The sequence below is a fragment of the Callorhinus ursinus genome, unplaced genomic scaffold (assembly GCF_003265705.2).
Source record: "Callorhinus ursinus isolate GAN/ISIS: 27379988/994484 unplaced genomic scaffold, GSC_fseal_2.0 scaffold11, whole genome shotgun sequence".
Classification (NCBI taxonomy): domain Eukaryota; kingdom Metazoa; phylum Chordata; class Mammalia; order Carnivora; family Otariidae; genus Callorhinus; species Callorhinus ursinus.
This window is the reverse complement of record NW_027397073.1, coordinates 1,625,341-1,650,138: the sequence shown is the minus strand read 5'-3', so window position 1 is coordinate 1,650,138 and position 24,798 is coordinate 1,625,341. Positions and strand designations below refer to the sequence as shown.

General features: G+C 48.5%; 1 protein-coding gene across 16 annotated transcripts in view; it reads left to right on the top strand.

Annotated features, from left to right (window-relative positions):
- Window positions 1-24,798, top strand: part of ZNF236 (zinc finger protein 236) — a 104,467-nt gene that overhangs the window by 57,214 nt on the left and 22,455 nt on the right. For 11 of the 16 annotated variants that reach the window (XR_012379947.1, XM_073898008.1, XM_073898002.1 and 8 more), the window contains 14 exons: window positions 2,115-2,256; window positions 2,879-3,139; window positions 5,848-6,101; window positions 7,078-7,179; window positions 7,665-7,816; window positions 9,199-9,302; window positions 11,514-11,782; window positions 13,241-13,453; window positions 15,785-16,067; window positions 19,491-19,594; window positions 21,305-21,670; window positions 22,628-22,773; window positions 22,868-23,108; window positions 23,460-23,639. Coding sequence is in view for 15 of the 16 variants with exons in the window: in XM_073898008.1 (XP_073754109.1) it covers window positions 2,115-2,256; window positions 2,879-3,139; window positions 5,848-6,101; window positions 7,078-7,179; window positions 7,665-7,816; window positions 9,199-9,302; window positions 11,514-11,782; window positions 13,241-13,453; window positions 15,785-16,067; window positions 19,491-19,594; window positions 21,305-21,670; window positions 22,628-22,773; window positions 22,868-23,108; window positions 23,460-23,639 (2,817 nt within the window). In the remaining variant the exon portion in view is untranslated. The remainder of the gene's footprint in view (window positions 1-2,114; window positions 2,257-2,878; window positions 3,140-5,847; window positions 6,102-7,077; window positions 7,180-7,664; window positions 7,817-9,198; window positions 9,303-11,513; window positions 11,783-13,240; window positions 13,454-15,784; window positions 16,068-19,490; window positions 19,595-21,304; window positions 21,671-22,627; window positions 22,774-22,867; window positions 23,109-23,459; window positions 23,640-24,798) is intronic. The other 5 variants (XM_073898014.1, XM_025886823.2, XM_073898001.1 and 2 more) reach the window with 3 other exon arrangements.

The window sequence follows — 24,798 nt, the reverse complement described above, 5'->3', positions numbered from 1 at the left end:
GCTGTCTCGCGTTCTCTCTCTCTAAAATAAATAGATAAATCTTTAAAAAAGAAAAAGAAACCATTCTATTAAGTTCAACAAGGAACAAGAAAGTGGATTATCAGATACTATTTATTTGGAGTTTATAATTTGAATTAAGTGGTACTTTTATGCTAATAGTTATTGAGCCTATCTGCATAAAATCCCAAATAATTGTGCCTGAGAGTTGCTGTTGTTTCCCCAAGAGACTTCCCATGTAAGCATTTGAATGTCACAGTTCCCTAAGCTGAGTCGTGACCTGCAACTCCCCTCTTCTCAGTTGCCCTTTTGGAGAATATTCCCGTGAGCTTTCTGTTCTCTTCCCCTAATTTATTGGGTCGTATTCTGTCCTCCTTGGCAGGTGTCATGCGCCCAAAGCTGTGTCCCTGGGACAGGTCCCCCTGCTCAAGTTACAGCCGGTGGAGTGGGGAAAAGAGTTGGGAGAAGGAGCAGTGACAAGTGCTGGCTTTGCCCAGAAAAGAGCGAGAGCATAGGGATCTAGAGGGGCAAGAGGAAGGGTGGGAGGGTGGAGAGATGGTGAGCGAGCCGGTGTTGGAATGCCACGCTGAGCAGTTGTGGTGATTAAGTACTTGAGAGGAAGCCACTGGAGGCATGTGTGCACTCTGTTGAGACAGGAGAAGGTTGAGCAGAGCAGTGATTTGGAGGCTAGCCTCGTCGTGGTGTGTCTCCATCAGATTCAGTATGTGGGTCCTGGGAAAGGTGACTCAAGCTGTTTGTTTTGAGTGGGAGCTGAGTTGCTAGGAAAAAGCCGGGGAGCACAGAACAGCGTTGGAGCTGCCGGAGAGAGAATGTCTCTGAATGGCCCTGATTCGGCTCCACTAGTCCAAGACACTTGTGAAATGGGAAACGTCTTGGCAGCTTTAGGGTTTGTGCTGTGTGGATTGAACATAGATCACAAGGGAGGGTTCTGAGTTCTCTTTGAAAACTAAATGGGCTTCTGATGCAAGCCTCAGGACTTAAGTCTGATATAGGAGTGACATGGCTTAGCTGAGCTACTGAGTTCTCTCCGGCTTTGTTATTTTTTCTCCATTATTTGAGATTCGTGGCAGCAGAATAGAAATGGGGCAACAGGTTTACGAGGCATTGGAGAAGTCAGATCCCCAGGACTGGCCAGTGACTTAACGAGACAGGGAAGGGAGTTCTCAGAAATTCTGAAATACCTGGCCCCGTATGACCGGGAGGAGGGGTGTTTGTCATGTACAAGGAGAGTTGGGAGAGGGAGGTAGGCTTTGGGGCAAAGAATCGAGCTGGAGTCTGGATGTCAGGGGAGGTTGGGACCACAGAGTCCTAAGAGGTGCCTGCCGAGAATCCTGGCACAGTGAAGCGAGCAGGGAGGTTGGGGGCCGGGCCCAGATCCTGGTGGACAGCTGTGCTGTCCTGGGGGAAGGAGGAGTAGCCAGGGGCGTGGACAGTGGGGGTCTTTCTCTTCATGTTCCAGGTGAATGCGGAGTAATTCAGAAGGCTCAGGTGTATGTTTGTCCTGAATTGCATATTTAACTCAAGAGCTTGATCAAGACATATTATTACATAGTCATCCGAAGGGGATTCTTCCTTTATTGAAAGTATGTCAAACCTGAAATACTTAAGTTAGCAGATTTGCTATTCACAGATAACCCTTCAATAAAATCTATGAAAATGCTGACTTGTTTTTAGAACAGAAGATCATGTTAGAATCATTTGTGTTTTGAGTTTATTAAAGTAGTTAGGGTGCAGTCTTTACACTGAATAAATAAGGGATTTAGTGTCCTGATTAACCTACATTTTGGATATAGTTTATTTAGATTCCATGCCAACAAATGTAGGAATCCATTAAAAATTGGCTGTAGAGCCAAAGGGAGTAGCTGTGATGTACAGATAGTCCCTATGTTGGAAAGTTTCTGTCTTGTATGAACTTTTAAGTGTTTCCCAGTGGGCCTTTTTCTAACACAATTAAGATAGCATTTAGCGGCAACACTGGAATCTATACTTTAACTCCTCAAAATTTTCATCTTCTGGGAAAAGCAGTTGCTTTTTAACATTTAACTTTTTTAGTAGCATTAACAGTGAATTATTCCTGATTTTCTTTTGGTTTGTAGGTCTTATCCAGCCCATTCCAAGAAACCAGTTTTTTCAAAGTTATTTTAATAATAATTTTGTAAACGAAGCAGATAGACCGTACAAGTGTTTTTACTGTCATCGTGCATATAAAAAATCTTGCCACCTTAAACAACACATCAGGTAAGGTAACAGATTCGGAAATGGAAAATGTAGAGGAAATGCAGTGATGTAGTGAGCTGGTGATGTGGAGAAGTAGTAAGGAGGGTAGTGTCAGCTTTGGGTATTTAAAATGTCGCACTCGACCCCAAAATATTTATTGGTGACTGATATCTTCATTCTTTAGTGTCTTGACTAAAATATTTTGCCCAGAAATTGTCACTGAGTTTTATTTGCATTCCTCTTATATTTCAGCATTTGCAATTTCTAGGACGTGTCAAACAAGTACTTGGTCTGTCGCATTACAGTTACGTACTTGAGCAGTTTTTCAGGTGTGTTCGTCAGCGTTTAGATTAATGCTTCTGCTAGCAGCAGTGAAAAGAAAGCAGAAACTCGGTCCCAAGAGACGGTGAAATGTCATGAAAGCACTTAGAACTAGGGGCAGGCTGCTGACGCAGCACTGTCTCCGCGGTGCACCATGTGTGTGTGGCTCCAGGCAAGTCACTCGAGCTCTCTGAATCCCGGGTTTCTCACTGCTTAGCTCTAAAAAGTGGTGCTCAAGTGAAAGAATGTACGAGTGCACTCTAGAGATAAAGCATTGTAAAGTTGTAAGAAGCTTATTCATGAAAATTTTTATTCTTTTTAGATCACATACAGGTGAAAAGCCTTTTAAATGTTCTCAGTGTGGAAGAGGCTTTGTTTCTGCAGGAGTGCTCAAAGCACACGTCCGAACGCACACTGGACTAAAATCTTTCAAGTGTCTGATATGTAACGGAGCTTTCACTACTGGTGGGAGCTTACGGCGACATATGGGTATCCATAATGACCTTCGTCCCTATATGTGTCCCTATTGCCAGAAAACATTTAAGACCTCACTAAATTGCAAAAAGCACATGAAAACCCATAGGTAGGTACAATTCTGATGGTCACTTTTTAGTAATCTGTAATTCCCAGATAGTGGTGGAGAGTGTTTTTAAGAAATAATTGTCTTTGATTCCTGTAGTATTATGTCTAGCTTGAGGTGTATGGGCTGAAGAAATTTTTACGTCGTTGTTAAGAGCCACAGACTAAAATGTTAATGCTTTTATTTTTAATATAATATTGAAGTAGTCTATATTGGGCTGAATGCTTTGTAAGCTCTCCTAAAACAGGCAGTAGTAGCTGAAATGCTAGCTAAACTATGGCTGATACTATAATTAGGTCATGAAGATTGCAAAAAGGAAAATCTTAGTCAACCAACCCTGTGATGTCTAGGCATGTCATCGATGTATCTGAACGGTCTCGATTCTGTGTTGTTGACTTAAACAGAATGTATGTTTTAGTTATCACATAAATCCATCATTAAAACTTACTTACATTTTTATTTGACTGGAGGGCTGTCTCATCTCTAAATGGAGGTGAGCCAGGAAGCCCTTGCAGGAATGCATTTCTGGCTGTATCTGGAGCTCATTCACCTGTGCTTCTGGGAAGCCACAGTAGTCTGTGTTGTAATGAAACGCCTGGATAAGGTGACCACATCCCGGGAGACTTTGAAAGTAAGCGTCACTAGGTCCACCATCAAAGAATAGTAAACCTTCTGCCCCAGAACATTTATTTTCAGGCAGTACTTTAACCCAGATATCTCTGCCTGATATTACCAACAAAACCAAACCCCAAATGGTAGAATAAGCTATCTGTGAGAAATAGGTGTTTGGTTTTATCCCTCTGATGCCCAAGCACATGGATGCCTAAGCACTTAGGGCAAAGAAGAATTGTCTTCTTTGATTTTGGCACAGTTGATTACTTGGCTGAGAAGTTTAATAGCTGGAATATGATGTTGGTGGTGTCAGTGTGGGGGACTCTTGGCAATTTTATATCCAGTTTATACTTTCCTGCATTTTATGGAGGAAATGATGGGCTTCACATGCATTTGAACTGGGGAATTCATGGTGCCTAGATGTTCAGGATCCTGTGCCCCCTGTCGCTATCCCGGGTGCCTGAGAGCAGTATGTGCCAGGAGGGTAGAGCTTAGACAGGACCTGGCCTGGTGGCACTCGAAGAAGACTTTTTCTGTCAGGAATTCAGGTTCTTTTAAGTCCGTGCACTTGCCGTGGTGGTGTGGGAGTCCACGCTGCGGGCCTCGTTGGTGGATGTGACAGCCAGGGGTAGAATTTCTGGGAAGTGGGTCAGCTGGTTTTGGCTGGGTTGCCTCTATTAGGTGGAGTGTTGCACTGGCCGCTGATTGTCATGGGTTATGCTGAGGGACACCTGGCACAGTTACTGTAGGAGATGAGTGTGTGGCTTGAGGTAACAGTGTAAACTGGTGGGTCTGTCATGCTGCAGAGCTGATGATCTCCTTCCACAGATTGTATGGACTCTTGATCCCACCTGCAGGCAGTGAGGAGCTCCCCTGTTTCATCCCTTCGTTTGAAGTGCTGGGAATTCCTAAAATACCATATACACTTATATTAAAAACAAGTATAAAAGGTAACAGTATAGAATAGTATAGAAAGTAGTAAAAGTACAGAATAAAAGTTACCGTGCAGAAAGTAGTAAAAGTACAGAAAAAAAGTTACCATGCAAGGCACACTTGCTCCCCTGTGGGGGGTTGTGGAGAGGCCCGGGGTGAACGTCCTGGCACTGCTGAGTCACCATCATAGTGAAGGTGTCACCGTGTACGTTTTCATACCTGCCTATTTCTATGACATTTTCCCCCTTCCTCAGTGAAAGTCGTTGAGAGGTGACTATTTTTGATATTAGAAAATGAAGAAGAAAGATTTTGTTTGGAACTAGAATGGAGTTCTAGGTAGGCAGATTCATAAGATTCTGGAATCAGGCAAATGGTGGAGTGTGTTTGTGTCTGACCCTGGTAATTTGGAGAGGGGAAGAGACTGGTCATGTCTCTGATACGATGCAGCCTATTCATCAGGTTTGAGCTGCTTTTTTTAAGTTCTTTGATTCATTCACTGAATTCACTGTTCAGTTTTCTCTTTGAAAGATAAATTGTTGACCTGGATGGAAATGTACTTCATATATTTACTATATGTAACAGCAATATTAACATGAGCATGGTTTTGCAGAAACTAGGAGCAGCCACGTGTATGCCTCCTGGTGGGTGTTCTGTCACGCAATAGATTGTTGCTCAAATAAGGTGTCTGTGCCCCGGACTGCAAGGGACAGCAGGTCGCGGGACTCTGCCCCCGGTCTCTGCACCACATTTGTTTATACTGCTGAGATCGGTCCGTAAAGGCCCTATCTTATTTTGTTCAATTCTTTTTTACTTATTGCAGAATGAGTTTTAATTTTAATTTTGAACTGGGACAGTTTTACCTTGGAACATATGTTATCTTTTTCATTTTCTTTTTACATTTTAAATATTCTGGCGTGTGTTGTCCTTCATCCTCTCTTTGCTGCTTTCATGTCCCTATCATCTGTGAAATCACTTAAAGTCAAGGGACCATGATTTTCCTTTAGAGTTATTAATAGCATTTCATTTCAACTGGATTGCCACCACGGCTTCAAAATGAAATAATTTTCTTAGATGTTATCTCATGATTGGCGGCTCGCACAGCAGTTCTTCATGGGAGTAGGTTTTGACAGCACCTAACTGTGCGGATTGTCGTTGATGTTTTGAAGATACGAGCTTGCCCAGCAGCTCCAGCAGCATCAGCAAGCTGCCTCGCTGGACGACAGCGCCGTGGACCAGCAGAGCATGCACGTCTCAACGCACATGCAGGTGGAGATGGAGAGCGAGCAGCTGCAGCCGGCGGCGGCGGCGTGCCCTGCGAACCCCGAGGCCATGCTGGACCTGGAGCCTCAGCAGGTCGTGCGCACGGAGGACGCGGGACTGGGTCAGCAGTTGACGCATCAGCCTCTGGAAGCAGATGAAGGCAAATATTTCACAAGTTCTAACTCTTAGAACAATCCGCATACTTTTGCAGCCGTGTATCCTCACTCCGGTCTGTGTGGGTGTCTCTCATCTCTGACATTTTCAGTCCCAATTTGTGCTGTGTGTACGCCTGAGAGAGAGTTTGCTGTGATAGAGAATTACAGACATAGGACCTTCAACACATCCTGTGTTGGGAGTAGCTTTCGTTTTCAGTAAGACCCCATCTGTCTGATCACTAGTGTCCTGTTACTGCGCAGCAAGAGTCTGACGCACACACCAGCGCGAGTCTGCGAGCCGTTGTCCTTGGCCTGCAGCGATCCAGCCATTGCTGTCCTCATCGATGGAGTCTTGCTACAAGGTGTCAGCTCAGCTGTAGACAGTGAGCTTGGGGATGTGGCTGATGCGTGTCTGGCACGGGCTGCTTCTCCCGGGCAGGCCTGCTAACAGACTGTTTGCTGGCCAGTTTACGGTCTGATAGTATGGAAGCCCCAGGTGTATTTAGTCGATGAGCAGGATTTTGTGCTTTTTATCCTCTGTGTTCTGGAACAATGCACATCCAAAAAGGTGTTAAATAGTCCTTGAGTGTCATTGTATGACATACCTCAGGGTATTTCCCTATTTGAAGACTGTCTCAGTTTTAGGGTGAACTGTGAAGTGATATTCTGGAAGTACAAAGATAATGCCTCAACTATATAAAATTATATATTTATATAAATATATACAAATATATATCCCACATATAAACATACAAGTGTTTATATACTTATGAATATATGATTTATATATAATATATATTTAACAAATAAGTTAATATGTAAACATAATTATCTATATATATATAAAAATTGCCATCCTGTCTTTTCAAAGTAAGGAGGCTAAGTTTTGAAACCTCATGTGAGTATCCTTTTGGACAGATCGGTGGATGTGCGCATCTTCGAAATGTATGAATTCCCCGCCCGTCTGTATTTTTATCTCAGACAGGTTCGTGGCTCCGCCACCCGCTCTCCAGGGGCACATGGACCAGTTTGAAGAGCAGGCCCCTCCGCAGCCATCCTTCGAACCGGCTGGCTTATCGCAGGGTCAGTGGTGGGTCCTGCGCGCGCGTTTCAGGGACTCTGCCCGGGTCAGGAGAATTCTACAACGGCCTGAGGGGTTTGTTTTAAGGCCCTTCTGAAATTTATGATTTCCAGCCCGGTAACTTTCCACATGGATTGCGTGTGTGTGCGCACGTGCGTGCATGCGGGTGTGCTATTTGTGGTCTGCTCAGGTTGTCTGAAAAGCACCTTTGATGACCATTCTGCACGTAGTTTGTGCCAAGAAACGGTGACTGAGTAGAAGTCAGGACGGTGGGACAGCCATGTGTTGATGGCTTGTCTGTGAGCCTGCCTGATAAGGGTGTGTGCTAGGTGCAGCCTCCTGCCTGTGCGCAGGTGTTCTTAGAGCCTGCTGGCAAAAGCTAACCCTGATTCTAATTCAGAAGGTAGAAATCTTTATTTGTGAAGCCACTTTTTTTGGCGTGACTGTAGTATTTTTTGTCGAGCTCATATTTTCTGATTTGTTTCAGGCTTTACCGTGACGGATTCGTACAGCCAACAGCCCACATTTGCCCCTGTCCAGCAGCTACAAGACTCCAGCACGCTGGAGTCTCAGGCCCTCTCCACCAGCTTCCATCAGCAGAACTTACTGCAGGTCCCCAGCTCTGATGCGATGAATGTCGTGAGTGTCCACGGAAGGGGCACGTGTCAGTGGCGGGCACATTCTGTTTTCCTCTGTGCTGTACTTATGCACGTTCAGCTTACCTAGGAGGGCATGCTCGCTTCTTGTGGCCACATGACTACATCACCTGTGAGGCTGAGATGCCCACGTACACGTCTTTTCCCGTCAGACATTTATATTTTACTTAGAGACTTCAATCCCATGATGGGGGATTTTACCTTTGGGTTAAAAGTCAGTAAAGTGCTGTGTAATCACATGTGAAGGGTCTTATGTGGCTTTAGTGACACAACCTAACTATTTTTAATGGTGGAATCTTAAATGTGGAATCTTACACCTTAGAACGAAAATATAAGGAATGCTGACATACTAAAAATAAATATTAAACGCATCATTTAAAATTTCTACTCGGTCTAGTTGGAGACATTTTAAGTTTTGGTTTTGGTTTTGGTTTTCCCATTTTGGGAGAGTTTTCACTAGTGATGGAAGTGATTGGCCCATCAGTTGTTTTCTTTCTTTACAAGCCACCATTGAGAAAGAACAGAGCCACTGTTGGTAGCTTCTCCAAGTGGTAGGCCTGGGCCCTCCAGTGAAAATTTCAGAGCACTTTTTCATAGCGTAGAAACCATGTAGTTCCGATGCTGAATCTGGGTAGAGTCTGGGCAGTGGGGAGCACGCTCTTCCGTGGTGACTTGCCCTTTACTCCAGAGCCCTCTGAATACAGCTACATGCCTGATGCACTTGGAGCGGATGAGGGGCCCTCTGCTTTGCTCAGAGAAGTCAGGTGACCGCCTGTTGCCGCACATGGGTGGGCTGTCCACCGTTCAGTCCTGTGCCTGTTCTGCATGTCCTGAAGGTCAGCTTACCTCTGTCCAGTGAGCGTCATGGTTTTCTGCAGTAGTCGGAAATCCTCGGGCAGGTCTGCTCGGTTCCTGCTGTGGTAGCGGGCTTGCTGCACCTGTTTCAGGAATGGGTGGTGCTGACGGGCTGCTCCCCGTGGGCATATGCTGTTGCTCTCGGGGTGGGGGGGGGGATGTTTCCTCTCCCTGTGGTTTTGTGGCAAGCGAGGTAGTAGGACTGTGTTCATTCTCAGTAAGACGAGAGCAGATGAGTAATCTCTTACTAAGATCCATAATAATGTGGACAGATCAGTTTCATGGTTGGCTAAATTTTGTATTAAAGCAAATTAATAGAAAGTAAATAAGTATTTAATAAAATTGGTATGAGTGATTTTTATTATTAATCTAGCCAAATGCTTACAATGAGCTACGTGGAGTTTCTCCTTTGAATCTGCATTTATAAATTTCTTATCCTTAGTTGTTCGTTGTTTTGCATTTATTTATAGATATTCAGGTAGTCTGCTTTATACTTTTGCTAAATTTTAGACAACGCGTTTGATCCAAGAGTCGTCCCAAGAGGAACTGGAGCTGCAGACTCAGCGTCCCCAATTCCTGGAGGACAGGGAGGACCAGAGCCGGCGCTCCTACAGGTAGCCGTCTGCACATCTCGACGCCATGGGGCGCTGCTGGCCCGACCGCTGTGCCCAGTGCGTGCTTCCCCCTGCCGGGCCTCTGCGATCTGCCTCTCTCAGAAACCCTGTGAACGGGTCCTCTCTTATCCCCATTTTATGATGATTAAAGGATCTGAGACAAAAGAGGTTCACCTGCTAAGATTTCTGCAGCTAGTTAGTGACAGGACCAAGGTTGGGAGGCCGCAGCCTATAGGTTTAACCTGCTCTGTCGTGGCTTTCCTGTTACCATGTTTTCAGAAATAACTGAAATTTACTGTGTGCCTGTTGTTAAAGGTTCTTTGTAGGCTTGATGCATAACAACCAAGGTGCACCATGATTGCAAAGACAGTTTTGAAGTCCACCTGTTCATCCTTCATTCACCTGTACGTTCAGTGGCATGTAGTGCGTGTGCTCAGCGTGCCTGCACTGCTCCGGACGCACGGACGAGGGCAGACTCTTGCCCCCGCTCGCGCTAGGCTGTGCACATTCACAGCGATTAAGATACATGTAGTTTTACAAAACTGGATACGACTCTGTGCGTCATGTAAGAAGCAAGATGCGTATTGTCTTTATTGAGATAGTCTTGGCTTCATAGTTTAATAGTTTTCTTATTGGAGATGGTGTGTCACTTTCATAGGACTCGCAAGGAGGTCAAGGGTTCCTCCCCCAAGACATTAAGAAACATGGAACCGGCAGCCTATAATTTCATTATATTTTTTACCTTTTGCCTCATTATTATGACAAAATAGAGAATAGCAAAGCTCCCTGAGATGTGCTTCCTGGACCCACGGCTCCAGAGGAGCTCTTTCTGTGGACCCTGCCCCTGGCAGCTGGGGGTGTTCCCTCGCCTCCCTGCGCGGCCCCTGCACTGCGACGGAGCACCTGAAGGCCGTGTGTACTCCCGGCGAGGTGGCTCTCCCAGGGCGAGTGAGTCCTCAGGGTTGGCTTCTGTCATCTAGGTTGTCCTTGGACACTGTGGGAGAATAGCTGCGTGGTCAGCAGAGCGGGCAAGGGTCATCCATGAGGAGAAAGGAAGCAGCGTTTTGGAGGCAGAGAAGGGCCCCGTCTCTGTGGACGGAGGGTCCTGGGTGGGAGCCCGGCTGGGGCCAGGTGGGGACAGTCTTGCTTCAGACTGTCCTCTGAGGGTAGCTGTGCCTCCACAGCACTGGTAGTGTTGTCCTGGCAGTGCTGGTTGCTTTTAGTTCATAGATGTGAACCCTAGAGCACCTTTCTCAGCAAACATCAAATGGTTTAGTTTGATGCACTCAGTTCTGCAAATAGATGATTTTCTCCTGCTGCTGTGTGTACCAGAACCAATCCCAGCTTCATTTGCAGCATTATCTTTCTCAAATCAGTCGATGAGTGCCGTTGGCTTGCTTTTCTCTTTTTAATGGGTACCCTCACTGAACCAAGCTTGTATCATGGAGTGAGATTTCAAAGTGTGTTTCCAGTTTGTCGGTCTTCAGTTCGGCATGGCCGTTAGCGGACTGTTAGCTGCTCTGTGCAGGTACCTGGTCCCAGAGGCGGTGGTTTGGAATGTGACTAACGTCCTGCTACAGCTTCAGACGGGGAAGTGGAAAAGGTTTCCGAATCCTTTTTTTAGTTTTTAATAATATGTGAATAAGAATTTTGAAATATTTCATAATTATTTCATCCTTGAAGTAATTTTAATATATTCTGTAACTTAGGGGAAAATGATACTGTACATTTACATATTATTCAAAATAGCTCTAGGAAAATCTGTTTTGTCATGTATTTTATAAACCTAAAGAGTATGTGAATTGGCATTTCCAAGTGTCTGGACTCAGGAGCGATTCTGACCCTGAGTCAGTGGAAGGTTTCACAGTGTCTTGTATGACTTAGTAAAGAAAATAGTTTGTAATAAATTTTTTTCCTGTTAGTTTCTGATTAATCAGGTAGTATGCCTCCTGGGGGATTGCTGTAGGATTTACTAGTAATGAAATAATAAAATATGTTTAAGATTACAGCTACTCTGAGCAGAATTTGATCTGACAAATTATTAGTGCTGCTATTTCATCATTTCTTAAATGTTGGAGCACACACCTGTGTGCAATGGTCACGCGTGATTGTTTAGTGATCATGGGGGCGACTGTCTTCTCCAGTCTCAGGGGGCACGCTCATTCTCGTGCCGTGAACTGACGCGGCGTCTGCTCTCCGCGCTGTTTATAGGTGTGAGTACTGCAGCAAAGGCTTTAAGAAGTCCAGCCACCTGAAGCAGCACGTGAGGTCCCACACCGGGGAGAAGCCCTACAAGTGCAGGCTCTGTGGACGCGGCTTTGTCTCTTCCGGGGTCCTCAAGTCGCACGAGAAGACACACACAGGTCGCTGTCTGCCGCGCTCGGGGCTCTGTGGGATCCAGGGTGTCGATGCCGGGCTGCGGCCGTCAGCACCACCCCTTCTAGACCATTCCCATCATAGCCAGAAGCAGCTCGGTATCTGTGAGTGCTCACTCCCCGTTTTCCTTCCGGGCCCCTGCCCCAGGCAGCCAGGGGTCTGCTGCCGTCTCTGCATCGGCCCGTTCTGGACATTCCATCTGCGTGCAAACACGCAGCTCCAGCTTCCTTTCCTGGGTGTGTGTCCGGGCTTCTTCCAGATATAGGCAGCACGTCACTCCCTTGTGGAGCAGAACAGTATTCCATGGTGGAGGTGGACCCCCTCTCCTTCCTCCATCATCCGCTGTTGACGTGGGAGTAATTCCCATCTTTAGGCTCATGGGAATCATCCTGCTGTGAACATGTATGTGCAGCTTACGTGGATGCGTTTCCATTTCTCCATTTAAGACTGGAATGGCTTGGTCATGGGGTAACTCTGTTTAAGCCTTTGAGTTGATCAGACTGTTTCTCTAAGTGGCTGCACTGTTTCACTTGTCCACCAGCGATGAGCGAGGGTGCCCCTTTCACACTTTGGTCAGCACTTGGCGTTGTTTGTCCCTTGTACCACGACCATCCCTAAGAGTGTGCCATGGTATCTGTTCCTGGGCTTCATTTGCGTTTCTCTAGTGGCTAAGGATTCGGAGCTCCCTTTCATGTGTGTGTTGAGAAGCAGCTCTTCTAATCCTGTGTCATTTTTGAATTAGATTATTTGCAGTCTTATTGTTGAGTTGTTTAAAGAGTTTTTAATATAGTCTTTATCAGATATATGATTTGCAGTTAAATATATTTTACATATGTTACTTTTGTCTGTTTAATAAATCCAGTATGTTTATTTCATATATTAATGAATCTGTTTAATACCAGTGTATTCTTTATAAGGCTTTATTTGAACATAAAAACATACCGACAGAGCAAGGACAGGCTTTGTAGGAGTAGTCACAGTTGGTGGTCACAGGCCCTGGGAAGACAGGCGGAGGGCAGGTCCCACGAAGGCCGGTTGGAAGGCCCTGCTAAGGAGTCAGCACTCCCCGTAGCAGAGAGGAGCCCGTGCGACTTGGACAAGGAGCCGTGGCCGGTCAGCGAGGTGCTTGGACAGTCAGGTGCCTCTGTGTCTTCAGTCCAGAACGGACAGGGCCTTCCTGGCAGGCCTGATTTGGAAGTGAAGCTATACTCAGGTGTTGTAGGCAGTTCTCGCGTCACTGGCTGTGGAATGGTGAAAGAAGATGGATTTGAGAAAACCTTTCTAAGGCAGAATCCACCACGTGTTGCCAGCTGGAATGTCAAAGACGGAAGTGGGAGCTCTCAGAGAGAGAGCTTGGCATTTGTTTAGAGCAATGTTCTTGTGCCTTTAATTCCACAAGCGCATTAGTCCTAAGACACGCTGTGTCCATTTCCTAAAATAAGACCAGGGCAAATAAACGGTCTTCAGTTTTGGGGCTTCTCGAACGTATGTTTGTTTGCTTTCGACTGCTGATACTTTAAGGTAATGAAATGCGGGTTTTGCTCTTGTTCCCGTTGCCACAGGGGTAAAGGCGTTCAGCTGCAGTGTCTGCAACGCCTCGTTCACGACCAACGGCAGCCTCACGCGGCACATGGCCACGCACATGAGCATGAAGCCCTACAAGTGTCCGTTCTGTGAGCAGGGCTTCCGGACCACAGTGCACTGTAAGAAGCACATGAAGAGGCACCAGGCCGTCCCCTCTGCTGTGTCCGCCACGGGGGAGGCGGAAGGAGGAGGTACTGCCCCGTGTTGATTCGAGGCTCAGTAACCAGATGCTCGTGTAGTGGTGGATTAGTGCACACGTCATCGTTAAAACTGGCTTGTTTTCTGACTGTGACAGCAGTGTGTGCTCTCTGGGAAAGGACTCAGGGCAGAGAAGGAAACCACCTCACCAGTCACCACAGCCCAGCACGTGCGCCGTAGCCGTGCAGATGCGAGTGGTGGTCGAGACACTAATTTCTGGACAAGCAGGGATTCGGGCTTACATGGTGGCTGCGGTCCCCTCGGCTTGCCCTCCGCTGGTGTCTGTCGCGGACGTCAGCTCCAGGGGCTCCGTGGAAGCCCGTCGTGTTCTGTTCCGTAATTCCCTCTGGCTGGACGTGTGCCTTCCGTCCAGGTCTCTCCCTGAGCCAGCAAGAGCCAGCAGTTAGGGAGGGCTGCACCCCTGCACTGGCCTGTGGGTGCACTGCAGTACCTCAGCTCGTCGGCGCGAAGCACCGTGTAGCTAGCTCAGGTTCAGACGAGCCGATGAGCGCGCCTTGCTCCCCGTAAGGGCCGTCCTCCTGGGAAGAGCACTGTGTGTGTATGAGGTGACCTCTCTTCAGCACATCCCAGGGGTGAGATGCCAGGATTAGGAATGTGCTGTTGTCTGTTTGGACCACACAGCATTTGAGCCCTGTCACCCGACGGTGCACCCACAGTGTGAGGCCTGACGGTGTGCACGGGGTTGGTGCAGCATGTTTGTGGAGTGAGCGTGACGCAGCTGGGGAGTGAGTGTTGGTTGGCGTGCTTGCAGCCATCAGAAGGCTGGCGGCTCGTTGGCTTCTGTCCCCAGTTGCTTACCCCCGTGTGCTCTGTGCTCACCTGGCCTCGAGGTCACGGTAGTCTCCCCTGCGCTCGGCTGACAGGACGGCCCTGTAGCTTGTTCTTATATTTGGGGAAAACGTCTTTAAAATGTGCCTAACCTACCTACAGACGTAAAGACTGACGTCTGCACAGCAGAGCAGCAGCTGCTCTGGGCTCTTCAGTGGGTCATTCTGAATGTCGATGTTTCCGACCTCTTGGACTTTGTCACCATGTGGCGCCAGCTTTTCAGTCTCATCGTTGCCCTTCAGTCATGTGATGAGTGAAGTACAAGGAGAGAATAATAGCTCTTCTCCTTGCAGTGAGTTACAGAACGTAGGACACCACGTACTGCTCTGGCACCCTGTGGTGTGGAGCTGATGCAGCAGCCTCCGGGTCTGAGCCCCTGTTCCTTCTCGTCGGCTGGGGGGGCTCCTGTGGCGGCCTGTATGTTAGCTCCCCACAGTCTTTCGTGGGGTTTTCCTCTCTGGGGTCCCCGAGGAAGAGCAGCTGATGCGCTGCTTCCCGCCCTAGGGTTTACCCCATCACGTGTGCTGGGACAGTGAGCCCGGGTGGCCCGATTCCATGGGGTTCTGTGTCTTCTGTGGATTGTGCTCCGTTTCACTGCCTTTTGCCCTCCCGTGGCTTCGCCATATTGATTGGGTTCTTGGACCTCTCTCTCCACCTTTCATTATCCGTGCTGGTGGGGCCACTGTCTATACCCCCACGGCCCCAGATCTTTCCAGATGTTGCTCTGTCCTCCACAGCCCGCCTTCCCTCTTCCCACCTCGGCCCCGCTCTCTCTCCTTCTCTCCCTCCTCCCATCGTTCTCCCTTTATCCGAACAGAAACACCCTGTAGCTCTTGTCACTAATATGGTGCTAGCCCGTGTCCATTGGCTAGTTGGTGTTTCTGTCGAGGTTTTATTCTTCTAGTTCTTAGTCATCTGTGCCATTCTGACCTCCCACTCCCAGCCAACTTTTTTTCTTTCTGTTAGATTTTATAAAATCGCACCTTATTCTTGTTTTCAATCAGTGTAAATATATTCTTACGTCTCACTGAGAGAATACTTAAATGTATATATTGTAAGGGTTTTTTTGGTAACTAATTAGGGCCTTTTTGCAAATTTATCACCTTGGTCTTCTGTCTTGGGCTGTGGATTTTCTTTATGTGATGATAATTCTGTTTTTGCCTGTATTAGTCAGCGAGTGTCTGTGTTTATGAATGCTGGTGTCGTGTGTGGATGCTGTTGATTTCGGAGCTCTCTGCCGGGCTGGTCCTCAGGGAGGCACTGTTGTGATGAGGTGACCACAGTGCATCTCCCTTCTGGGGACCCATCTCGGTTTCCCCACGGACTAGCAGTGCGAAGGAAACTCCTTTGTCCCAAAGAGAGCTTCACCGAGTAACTCACTTCAAACCCTACAGAATTGTTTGGTTTCATTTTACTTGTTTCGTGAAAACTTAATTTTTTATGAGGTTTGGATCCGTTTCCTGTATTTTATTTAGATGTGTGTATGGAGGAAGAGGAAGAGAATTCTGAAAGAAGTGCATCTCGAAAAGCTCGTCCCGAGGTCATCACTTTCACAGAGGAGGAGACAGCGCAGTTAGCGAAGATTCGGCCGCAGGAAAGCGCGACCGTCTCCGAGCAGGTCCTGGTGCAGTCGGCGGCCGAGAAGGACCGCATCAGCGAGATGAAGGACAGGCAGGCGGAGCTGGAGGCCGAGCCCAAGTACGCTAACTGCTGCTCATACTGCCCCAAGAGCTTCAAGAAGCCTAGCGACCTGGTGAGGTGAGTCCGCCGGCGCCCTTCTCAGCGTTTGCGGGAGCGTCTGTGTGCGCCTCGACCATTTCGCCGCGGCTAGGGAGGCCTGCTTCGGAGGCTGGTGCCTCCTGAGAGGCTGGCCAGTTTCTACAGCAGCGGTTTTAAGCCGGTGTAGGCTCTGGGGCTTCCACTCAGGCTCATTCGGAATGTTGGTGAGAAAGCAGTGCACTCCGTAGATGGCTTGTACGCAGGTCTAAACGGCTGTGCTGGGGACAGGGCCCTTCATCCGCGGTGTGTCCGTCCGTCCCCTGAGTGGGCCGTCCTCCTCCTGACCTTTGTGACAAGGTCGTGGTGGCCTACCTCTGCCTCACGCGCGTGTTTCGTCATCTCTTCCCCCCGGAAGACGGCGGGGGGGAGTCCAGTGCGGTGCTGTGACAGGGACAGAGCGTATTCACCTGACGTGTATCACAGTGTGGTGTTGTGGTCGTTCTACCTAATCATCAGTCATTGTAGTTAGGGTCTTACCTAGGCCTAATTTAGAAATTCAACCTCATGAGAAGTACCATGTAGGTACAGGAGAAACCGTGTACATAGGGTTTGGTACATCCGTGCTTTCAGGCATCCCCTGGGGGTCTCAGAACATATTCCTGTGGATAGGGGGACTACTGCAGGTAAAAAAAAAGAAAGAAAGAAAGAAAATGAATTATTTATTGAGGATGACACGGTGCTAAGCTGTGTAGGTTTGCGGACCACATCAGGGACCTGCTACCCCCAGGAGTGCTGGTCTGTGTAGGGAGCGAGGGCACAAGCACACGCCAGGGTGGATGGTGACAGTGTCATGAGGCAGCCTGTGATTAAGGCCAGTCAGCCTGATAGCAGCGACTGGCGTGAGGTCAAGTCCAGCAGGACGGTAAGAACTAGAACCCAGGACCCTGAGGCTGAGCCTGGGAGAAAGAAGTGGGAGGTAAAGCGTTGTCCTGCAGTACAAAACCGGGTACTTAGTGTTTGCTCTAGGAGGGAGCTGATGGGTGAAGGTGTAGGGCAGCATAGCGCAGGGAAGAGCAGTTGGGATTTCGTGGTGGGTGATGGAGCAGGCTGCTCTCAGGACCCTCCACGTGGGTGGGACAGAGGCTGGTGGCAGAGTGGCTCCCGTGTTGGAAGTGCGTGTCCAGTGAGTCTGTAGAAGGTGACAGCTAGCCTGCACTCTTCTTCCCACATGGGAAGGGAAGTATGCCAGTGAGGGTGATGGTGAAGTCGGTGAGTGGGGTTTAGAGTGAGTCCACAGGGAGCCGGCAGTGTCCCTCCCGGGCACCCCCTGAGGTGAGGGGTGCAGTCGAGGCCGGGGAGTAAGACAGCAAAGCAGATGGCGAGGAGAGCACTAGGCACTTTGGGGAAGGAATTGGGGTGCTTTGTAGGTAGGAGTGCAGCCTGGCAGGAGGGGTGCCAGGAGGGGAGCACAAGGGGCAGCTGGTGGGAAGAGCCAGGTCAGCGTGAGGGGCTGGTTGGGAATCCCCGACGAGAATGCCCTGAGGGCCAGGGCTGCCAGCGTGGAGGTGGTGGAGGCAGCACTGCGGGGGTCCACACGCCACGTCAGACCCCTGCAAGGCTGTGGGCCTATGGACAGTGCCGAGGGGTAGCCCGCCAAGACACAGGGCAGAGGCGAGAAACCACTTGGTTGTCGGCACGTATGAATGCATCTGCATCACGACATGGGGAGTGATGCCTAACAGCGAGAAGCGCTGGAGAGCCTCACAGCTGATTGATCCTTTTGTTCTGTCCTGCATTTAAAAGTCGTGGGCAGCTCAGCCTGTCCTGCTAGATACTGGGCAGAGATCATAGGGAAGCAAAACAAAACAGAAGCATAGCATGGGAGGCCGTCAGGTGAAAAATAGTCCTTCCTGCTCCCCACAGACAGCCAGTCAGCAGTTTCTTAGGTACGGTTTTGAGAAATGTCCACATATATGTCAGCGTTAAGTTCTGCAATTTTATTTGTTGCATAATTTTTACATATCATTGGGTCTTAGATATCTTTGTCAGTACCTGCACACCCATTACTTTCCTGTTAATGGTGACATAGTGTTCTCTTGTCAGGGAATATTAAAATTTATCCCATAACACACTGGTATGAGCATTTAGCTTTCCATGTTCAATTACTACACGAGTATTACACGAGTACTGCACGAGTACTGTGTAAGCACTGCACAAGTACTGCATGAGCACTGCATGAGTACTGTGCAAGCACTACATGAGCACCGGATGAGTATCACATTACACAAGTATTGTGCGAGCACAATACAAGTACCACGTGAGTACTGTGCGAGCACTGCACGATCACTATACAAGTACTGCACGAGTACTGCACAAGTACTACAAGAGCACCGGATGAGTAACACATGAACACCGCACAAGTACTACATGAGCACTCATGAGTACTGCACGAGCACTGCGTGATCAACGCATGAGCATTGCACGAGCACTCTACAGGTACTGCATGAACACTGCAGAGTACTATATGAGCACCACGTGAGGACTGCAGAGTACTATACGAGCACTGGAGAGTACTATACGAGCACTGGAGAGTACTATACGAGCACCGCATGAGTACTGCAGCGTACTATACGAGTACTGCATGAGCACTGCATGAATACTGCAGCGTACTATACGAGCCCCGCATGAGTACTGCAGCGTACTGTACGAGTACTGCATGAGCACTGCAGAGTACTAACGAGCACTGCATGAGTACTGCAGTGTACTATATGAGTCCTGCATGAGCACTGCACGCGTACTGCAGTGTACTGTACGAGTACTGCATGAGCACCGCATGAGCGCTGCAGAGTACTATACAAGCCCCAACGAGTACTGCACGAGCACCGCGTGGGCACCGCGCTGTGTGTTTCTGTGTGTATCCGTGGGAGTGTGGGGCCAGTGTTGCAGATGCTGCTTGCTGGCCTTCAGGCGGGCTGTACCACTTAGGCCCGCTGGTCTCTGAATGCTCCCCAACCACCCCGACCGCGCCCTCAGCACACAGATGAGGGAAATGATACCTCATCCTTTTAATTTGCTCTTTTAAGTGCTGAGTATGGGCCAGACCTTTTCACGGGGCTGTGGCCATGTGTGTTTCTTCTGTAAGTTGTGCATTTTGCCCGTTCTTCCACTGTGATATTTCTCATCTTCTTACCAATTCATAAGCACTCTTTGGTTTTAAAGAAAACCCCTGTTTTCACTGGTCTTGCAGATTTTTTTGTTTGTTTGTTTTCTTCTGGATTTGTTTGTGGTTTTTTGTGTAGAGCGAAAGTTAAAGGTTTTATTTGGCCAAATGTATTGAGCCTGTACTAACACATAATTTTCATTTATATGGATAGTTATGAGGTTGTTTGTAAACGTATGTAAAATTGAACTGAAAATCACTTCACTGCAAATGCTTTCTAATTGCAAATGCTTTTTGGCTAGGCATGTTCGGATCCATACTGGAGAAAAGCCATACAAATGTGACGAGTGCGGGAAGAGCTTTACTGTTAAGTCGACTCTGGACTGCCATGTGAAGACCCACACAGGTAAGGACAGTGCCTGCGTCATACGTAGGGGCCTTACAATGGCGTCTGAGATTTGTTCCTGTGTATCTTGCCCACAGAAATACTTTGAAAATCATAGAAAGCTTAAAAATCCTGAGCCACGAAGAAATGGGTATATAAGAATTTTTGATTCCTGACTTGGGGAATATGACCCAGATAACACTGAGGAGAAGGAGCTTGATCTCAAATGCCAGGCTGTAGGTTGTCTTGTATTTTTATTCAGTTTTGAACACCTTTGTTAAGAAAATTACTTCTTAGTCTCATTTAGGCCAAAGAGATTTGGCTTGTTGAGGTTTTACAAGATCTGGGGATTTAACAAATCTCATTACGGTTCACAGGTAATAATTCTTTTTATGTGGGGGGAAATGTTTTAAAGGAAAAATATTAATGTCCAGTTTCCAATGGCCATTTTTTCCCCGCTCATCTCCTTTGAGGGAACTGAAGGTGAGTTGTCCTAATGAAAATATATTGAGGCTTTGCTTCTTGATGAGCACAGGGCATCCCAGTGGTTAGGGGGCAGGCTTTGTACCTCTGCCAGTTTGGAGGTCTGTGTCCACTTCCGAGCCACTTCTCTGAGCCTCCAGTGATTGCTTAGAAAGTGGCACATGGTGAACTCTTAGGAAATGGTAGAGGATTATGGTTATCAAACTAATTTATATTCTTAATTTTTGGTTACCAGCAGAATTGACCAAAAATATACAAAAGAAATTTCACACATTTATATAAAGCCGTATGATTCTTTTCTGATAGGTTAATATTCGGAATTAAATAGATACGTAAATGTAGTGTGTCTCTTCTGTGGGCAGTGTTTCTGTCACTTTGTTAGGTGCCATGTGTCTCTTTCTCTTGTGTGACGCTGTGAGCTGCTGAGGACCAGGAGGGGTCCGCTTGGCATCCCAGGTCCGGCGGGGGGTGGTCGCTGGCATGGCCGGTGCCAGTGGTGTTCAGGATGACTCGCACATGCGGGATTCAGGGCTGGCCCCCACACATAAGGAACAGAACAAAAGGTCTCTGTGAGGAATACCTTTCAGGCCTCCTCCTCCATGCTGGGCTCCTTGAGTGACCTTCGAGGCCCCCGAGCAGGGTTGGGACAGCAGGCCTCCCTCTTCTGGGGTGAGTCCCCGTGTGCCCACTCTGGTAAACAAGAGTCAGTATTGCTTTCTGGGAGCAGTAGAGGGAAACAGAAAACCAGGATGCTTTTGTCCTCCCAGAGCCTGTCCGGGGCAGAGTAGGTGGGTGACAGGGCACTCAGGCCCAGCTCCATGGCCTTCATCATGCCCTGGGCACAGGAAAAGCACGAGAGACCCAGGGGCTGAGCGTGTGATGCACACCTATGGCTCCAGGGTGCTGTCCCCTTGTGCAGGTGTGAGACACAGGTGCCGAGACACACATGTGCCCTTTGTGCACTGAGGCACAGGTGACCGCGCCGCAGGGCTGAGCTGCTCAGGGACGTGGGCCTCTGCTTCCGCCGAGGTTCAGGGTGGGCAGTGGTGCCCATGTGCTGCAGACATCTGAGCACGGGGACAGCGCTGGGCTCACACTGTAGACCGCCTACTCACTTCGGTGTCTGTGTAGCAGCACTCTGTCCCTTGCATGGCGTCCTGTGGGAGCACGGGGCTCCCTTCAAGCACTCGGGCCCCCGGGGTCAGCACCCCGCTGGCCCCTGCTGACCCCTGGCTGGACTCCCCACAGGTCAGAAGCTCTTCAGCTGTCACGTCTGCAGCAACGCCTTCTCGACGAAGGGAAGCCTGAAGGTGCACATGCGTCTGCATACAGGAGCGAAGCCTTTCAAGTGTCCGCACTGCGAGCTGCGCTTCCGCACGTCGGGGCGGAGGAAGACTCACATGCAGTTCCATTATAAGCCCGACCCGAAGAAGGCGCGGAAACCAGGGACGCGAAGCTCCTCGGAGGGGCCGCAGCCTGTGAATCTGCTCACTCCGGCGTCCACCGACCCCAGTGTGTTCATCATGAACAACTCTGTTCTCACGGGACAGTTCGATCAAAACGTGCTTCAGCAAGGTCTGGTGGGCCAGGCTATTCTTCCTGCCTCCGTTTCAGGTGAGCCCGGGGCACAGGGGAGGGCTCCTGAAGGCACGGACACACCCCGCCTGCCTGCTCGGGGACACTGCTGGGAGCAGGGCGACTTGTGTCTTCCTTGGGAGTTCCCCACGGGGGCAGCTGGGAAGAGACTAAAGTGTCATCGTTCGGACGGGTTCCCTTCCGTTCCTCCTCCTCGCACGACATCTGCTTTTTCTTTTTTTTTTTTTTTTAAAGATTTTATTTATTTATTTGAGAGAGAGAGAATGAGAGAGAGAGAGTGGGAGAGGGAACAGGGTCAGAGGGAGAAGCAGACCCCCTGCTGAGCAGGGAGCCCGATGCGGGACTCGATCCCGGGACTCCAGGGTCATGACCTGAGCCGAAGGCAGTCGCTTAACCAACTGAGCCAACCAGGCGCCCACGACATCTGCTTTTTCTTACTGGGTTGAAATGTGTGTTTTTCTCAGCATCCTCCCAGACTTCACAGTGAGATGTGTTTGGTAACTCCTCATGCACAGTGTAGGTAACATGGGAGAGTTCGCTAACTGCTCTTGGGTCACCTAGTGCTTGAAAAGTATACGTTTTGGCCATTTATGGGTTTTGTGGATTGACAGAGTGGCTGGGGCTAGCTACCAGACATGTGTTGTGGCTTTCTGTGTATGTGACCCGTGCAGTGATTAAAGTCTGAAAAAACACGATTATTCGTTGCTGTTTTAAATCTTGGGCTAATCAATGTAATCTCTTTGAGCCTAGTTTCCGGGTGTGTTTAAGATGGATGATATCTATTTCAGAGGATTTGTTTTGCGTTGAATCAGCTAAGGTGCGTGTATGGCATGGGGTAATTATTGGTACCTGTGACTAGATCATGTTGGCGAGGTGTAGGACTTGGGTATATAAAAAGCCCTACGTGAGAATGAGCTTCTTTCCTGTCGGAGGAGCTTTTCCAAAGGCAGTCATCCACGTTGTGTCTCTTTGCAGCCGGCGGTGATTGGACAGTGTCCCTGACGGACGGGAGCCTGACCACCCTGGAGGGCATACAGTTACAGTTGGCCGCTAACCTGGTCGGCCCCAATGTTCAGATCTCTGGAATCGATGCCTCCAGCATTAATAACATCACGCTGCAGGTACAACACGTGCCATGGTGTCCTGGGCTTCGATGTGGTCAGAATGGCATGTCAGCATGAACTTTCCACAACGAGTATCTCTGTTGCTTTGCAGATTGACCCGAGTATTTTGCAGCAAACGTTACAGCAGGGCAACTTGCTTACTCAGCAGCTGCCGGGGGAGCCCAGCCTGGCCTCACAGAACACCTCTCTTCAGACCCAGGACAGCACGGTCCCAGCCAGTGTCGTCATCCAGCCCATCCCTGGCCTGTCCTTACAGCCCACCGTGACATCCGCCAGTCTGACCATCGGCCCGCTGTCTGAGCAGGACCCTGTGATGACCACCAGCAGCAGTGGTAAGTGAGCGCCGTGGGCACTGAGGACCCTGGGCTGCCCCTTCTGTCTTTGGGAAGCTCAGCAAACACATCAAATGTCCCAAGAGTACCTAAGCTTCCCTAGCGACAAGTGATGTGTAATCACTGTACGCTCCTAGATCGCTACCCGCACCTGTTCCCGTGGACCTGTTGGCTTCCGGTTTCACCATAAGCCTCTCCTCTGTCTCTGCAGGAGGGGGTCAGAGATGACTGATGTTTTCTTTTCAATCTTCTTTTGAAATAACTGTCTCACTGAACGTTTTTAATATAAAAAAGGAGAAAATTACTATTTTTTTTAAGCCCAGCTTTATTTTGTTTTGTAATGATGACCAGGGACTCAAGACCTCTCTCAGGTGATGACATCTCAAGGCCTGGTGTCCACCTCCAGTGGCCCCCACGAGATCACCCTGACCATTAACAACTCAAGTCTGAGCCAGGTCTTGGCACAGGCTGCCGGGCCCACCGCTGCGTCGTCCTCAGGGTCTCCTCAGGAAATCACCCTGACCATCTCTGGTTAGTCACTTCACATTTTAAACCTGCTTTTCCCTGCGATTTGAGTATACCTTATTCGTATGTGTATGTATGTTTGTTTTTTTTTTTTTTTTTTTTTTTGCAGAACAGAGTTTTGCATACAGCCAGTGCTCAATACGCATTTGTAATAAATGTGGGAAATTCAGGTTTAGTGAAATAGTGTCATAGTTCAAATCTAATACCAGAAACTAACAGTGAGAGTTACTCATGTCCTCCGGCTTGAGTCTGTTGTCCTCTCACACTGATCTGGTCCACGGAGAGCAGGCTACATAGCTTCTTCGTCCATCTTCCTGCTCCATTAAACTGGAGGCGTCTGACTGGGATGACGTGTGTGCAGGCGCGTTCTAGATGCCTACACTCCTTCTCGGGATCCTGCACAGACTGTGCAGGACAGTGTTAAGTGTGCTGTAGGGCACTGAGAAGTCCCTACTCTCAGTGGGACTTCTGAGTAGGGACTCAGAAAATACCCTCTGGGTGTGCAGGTCACTTGAACTCGGCAAACCAGTCCTATGTGTCAGCCACCACGCAAGGTGTCCCTGTGCCAGGACGGCTGTGCTCGCGGTCAGATTGTCCTCTGGTGTCATTAATTCTCCCAGCACGTTCTCCTCTGGCTCAGCCTGCAGCATATTTTATCAGTGTGCTTTGCCCACGTGACTCTTAGCTGTTCGGTAAATGAAGCAATAATTTTTGTGGCCCTTACGTGCCAGGCACTATTCTAGTATTTTTACAGATATTAACGCATTTGATACTAATTTATTTAGGCCTCATAGCAACCTTATGAGGTGGATGTTAAAGACAGGAAAAACATTTTGCTAGGAGGCAGGACACTGTCGCTGGGGAAGAGGGAGCTTCATGGTGGACGTGGGAGCATTTTCCCTTAAAACACTGGGAGTAGTGGTGGGCAGATTCCTGGACCGACCCAGCCAGGGGAGCAGGCCAGGCTGATAGAGTCGCGTTTCAGGGAGATTTCTGCAAAATTTGTGAGTGCAATAGAAAAGTTATTCAGAAGGAAACCAAAAGCTTTCTTTTTTAGGGAGTGTCTTTATTTCTTTTACTGTATGTGACAAACTTGAACCCGTTCTTTTTTTTTTTTTTTTTTTAAAGATTTTATTTATTATTTATTTGAGAGAGAATGAGAGAT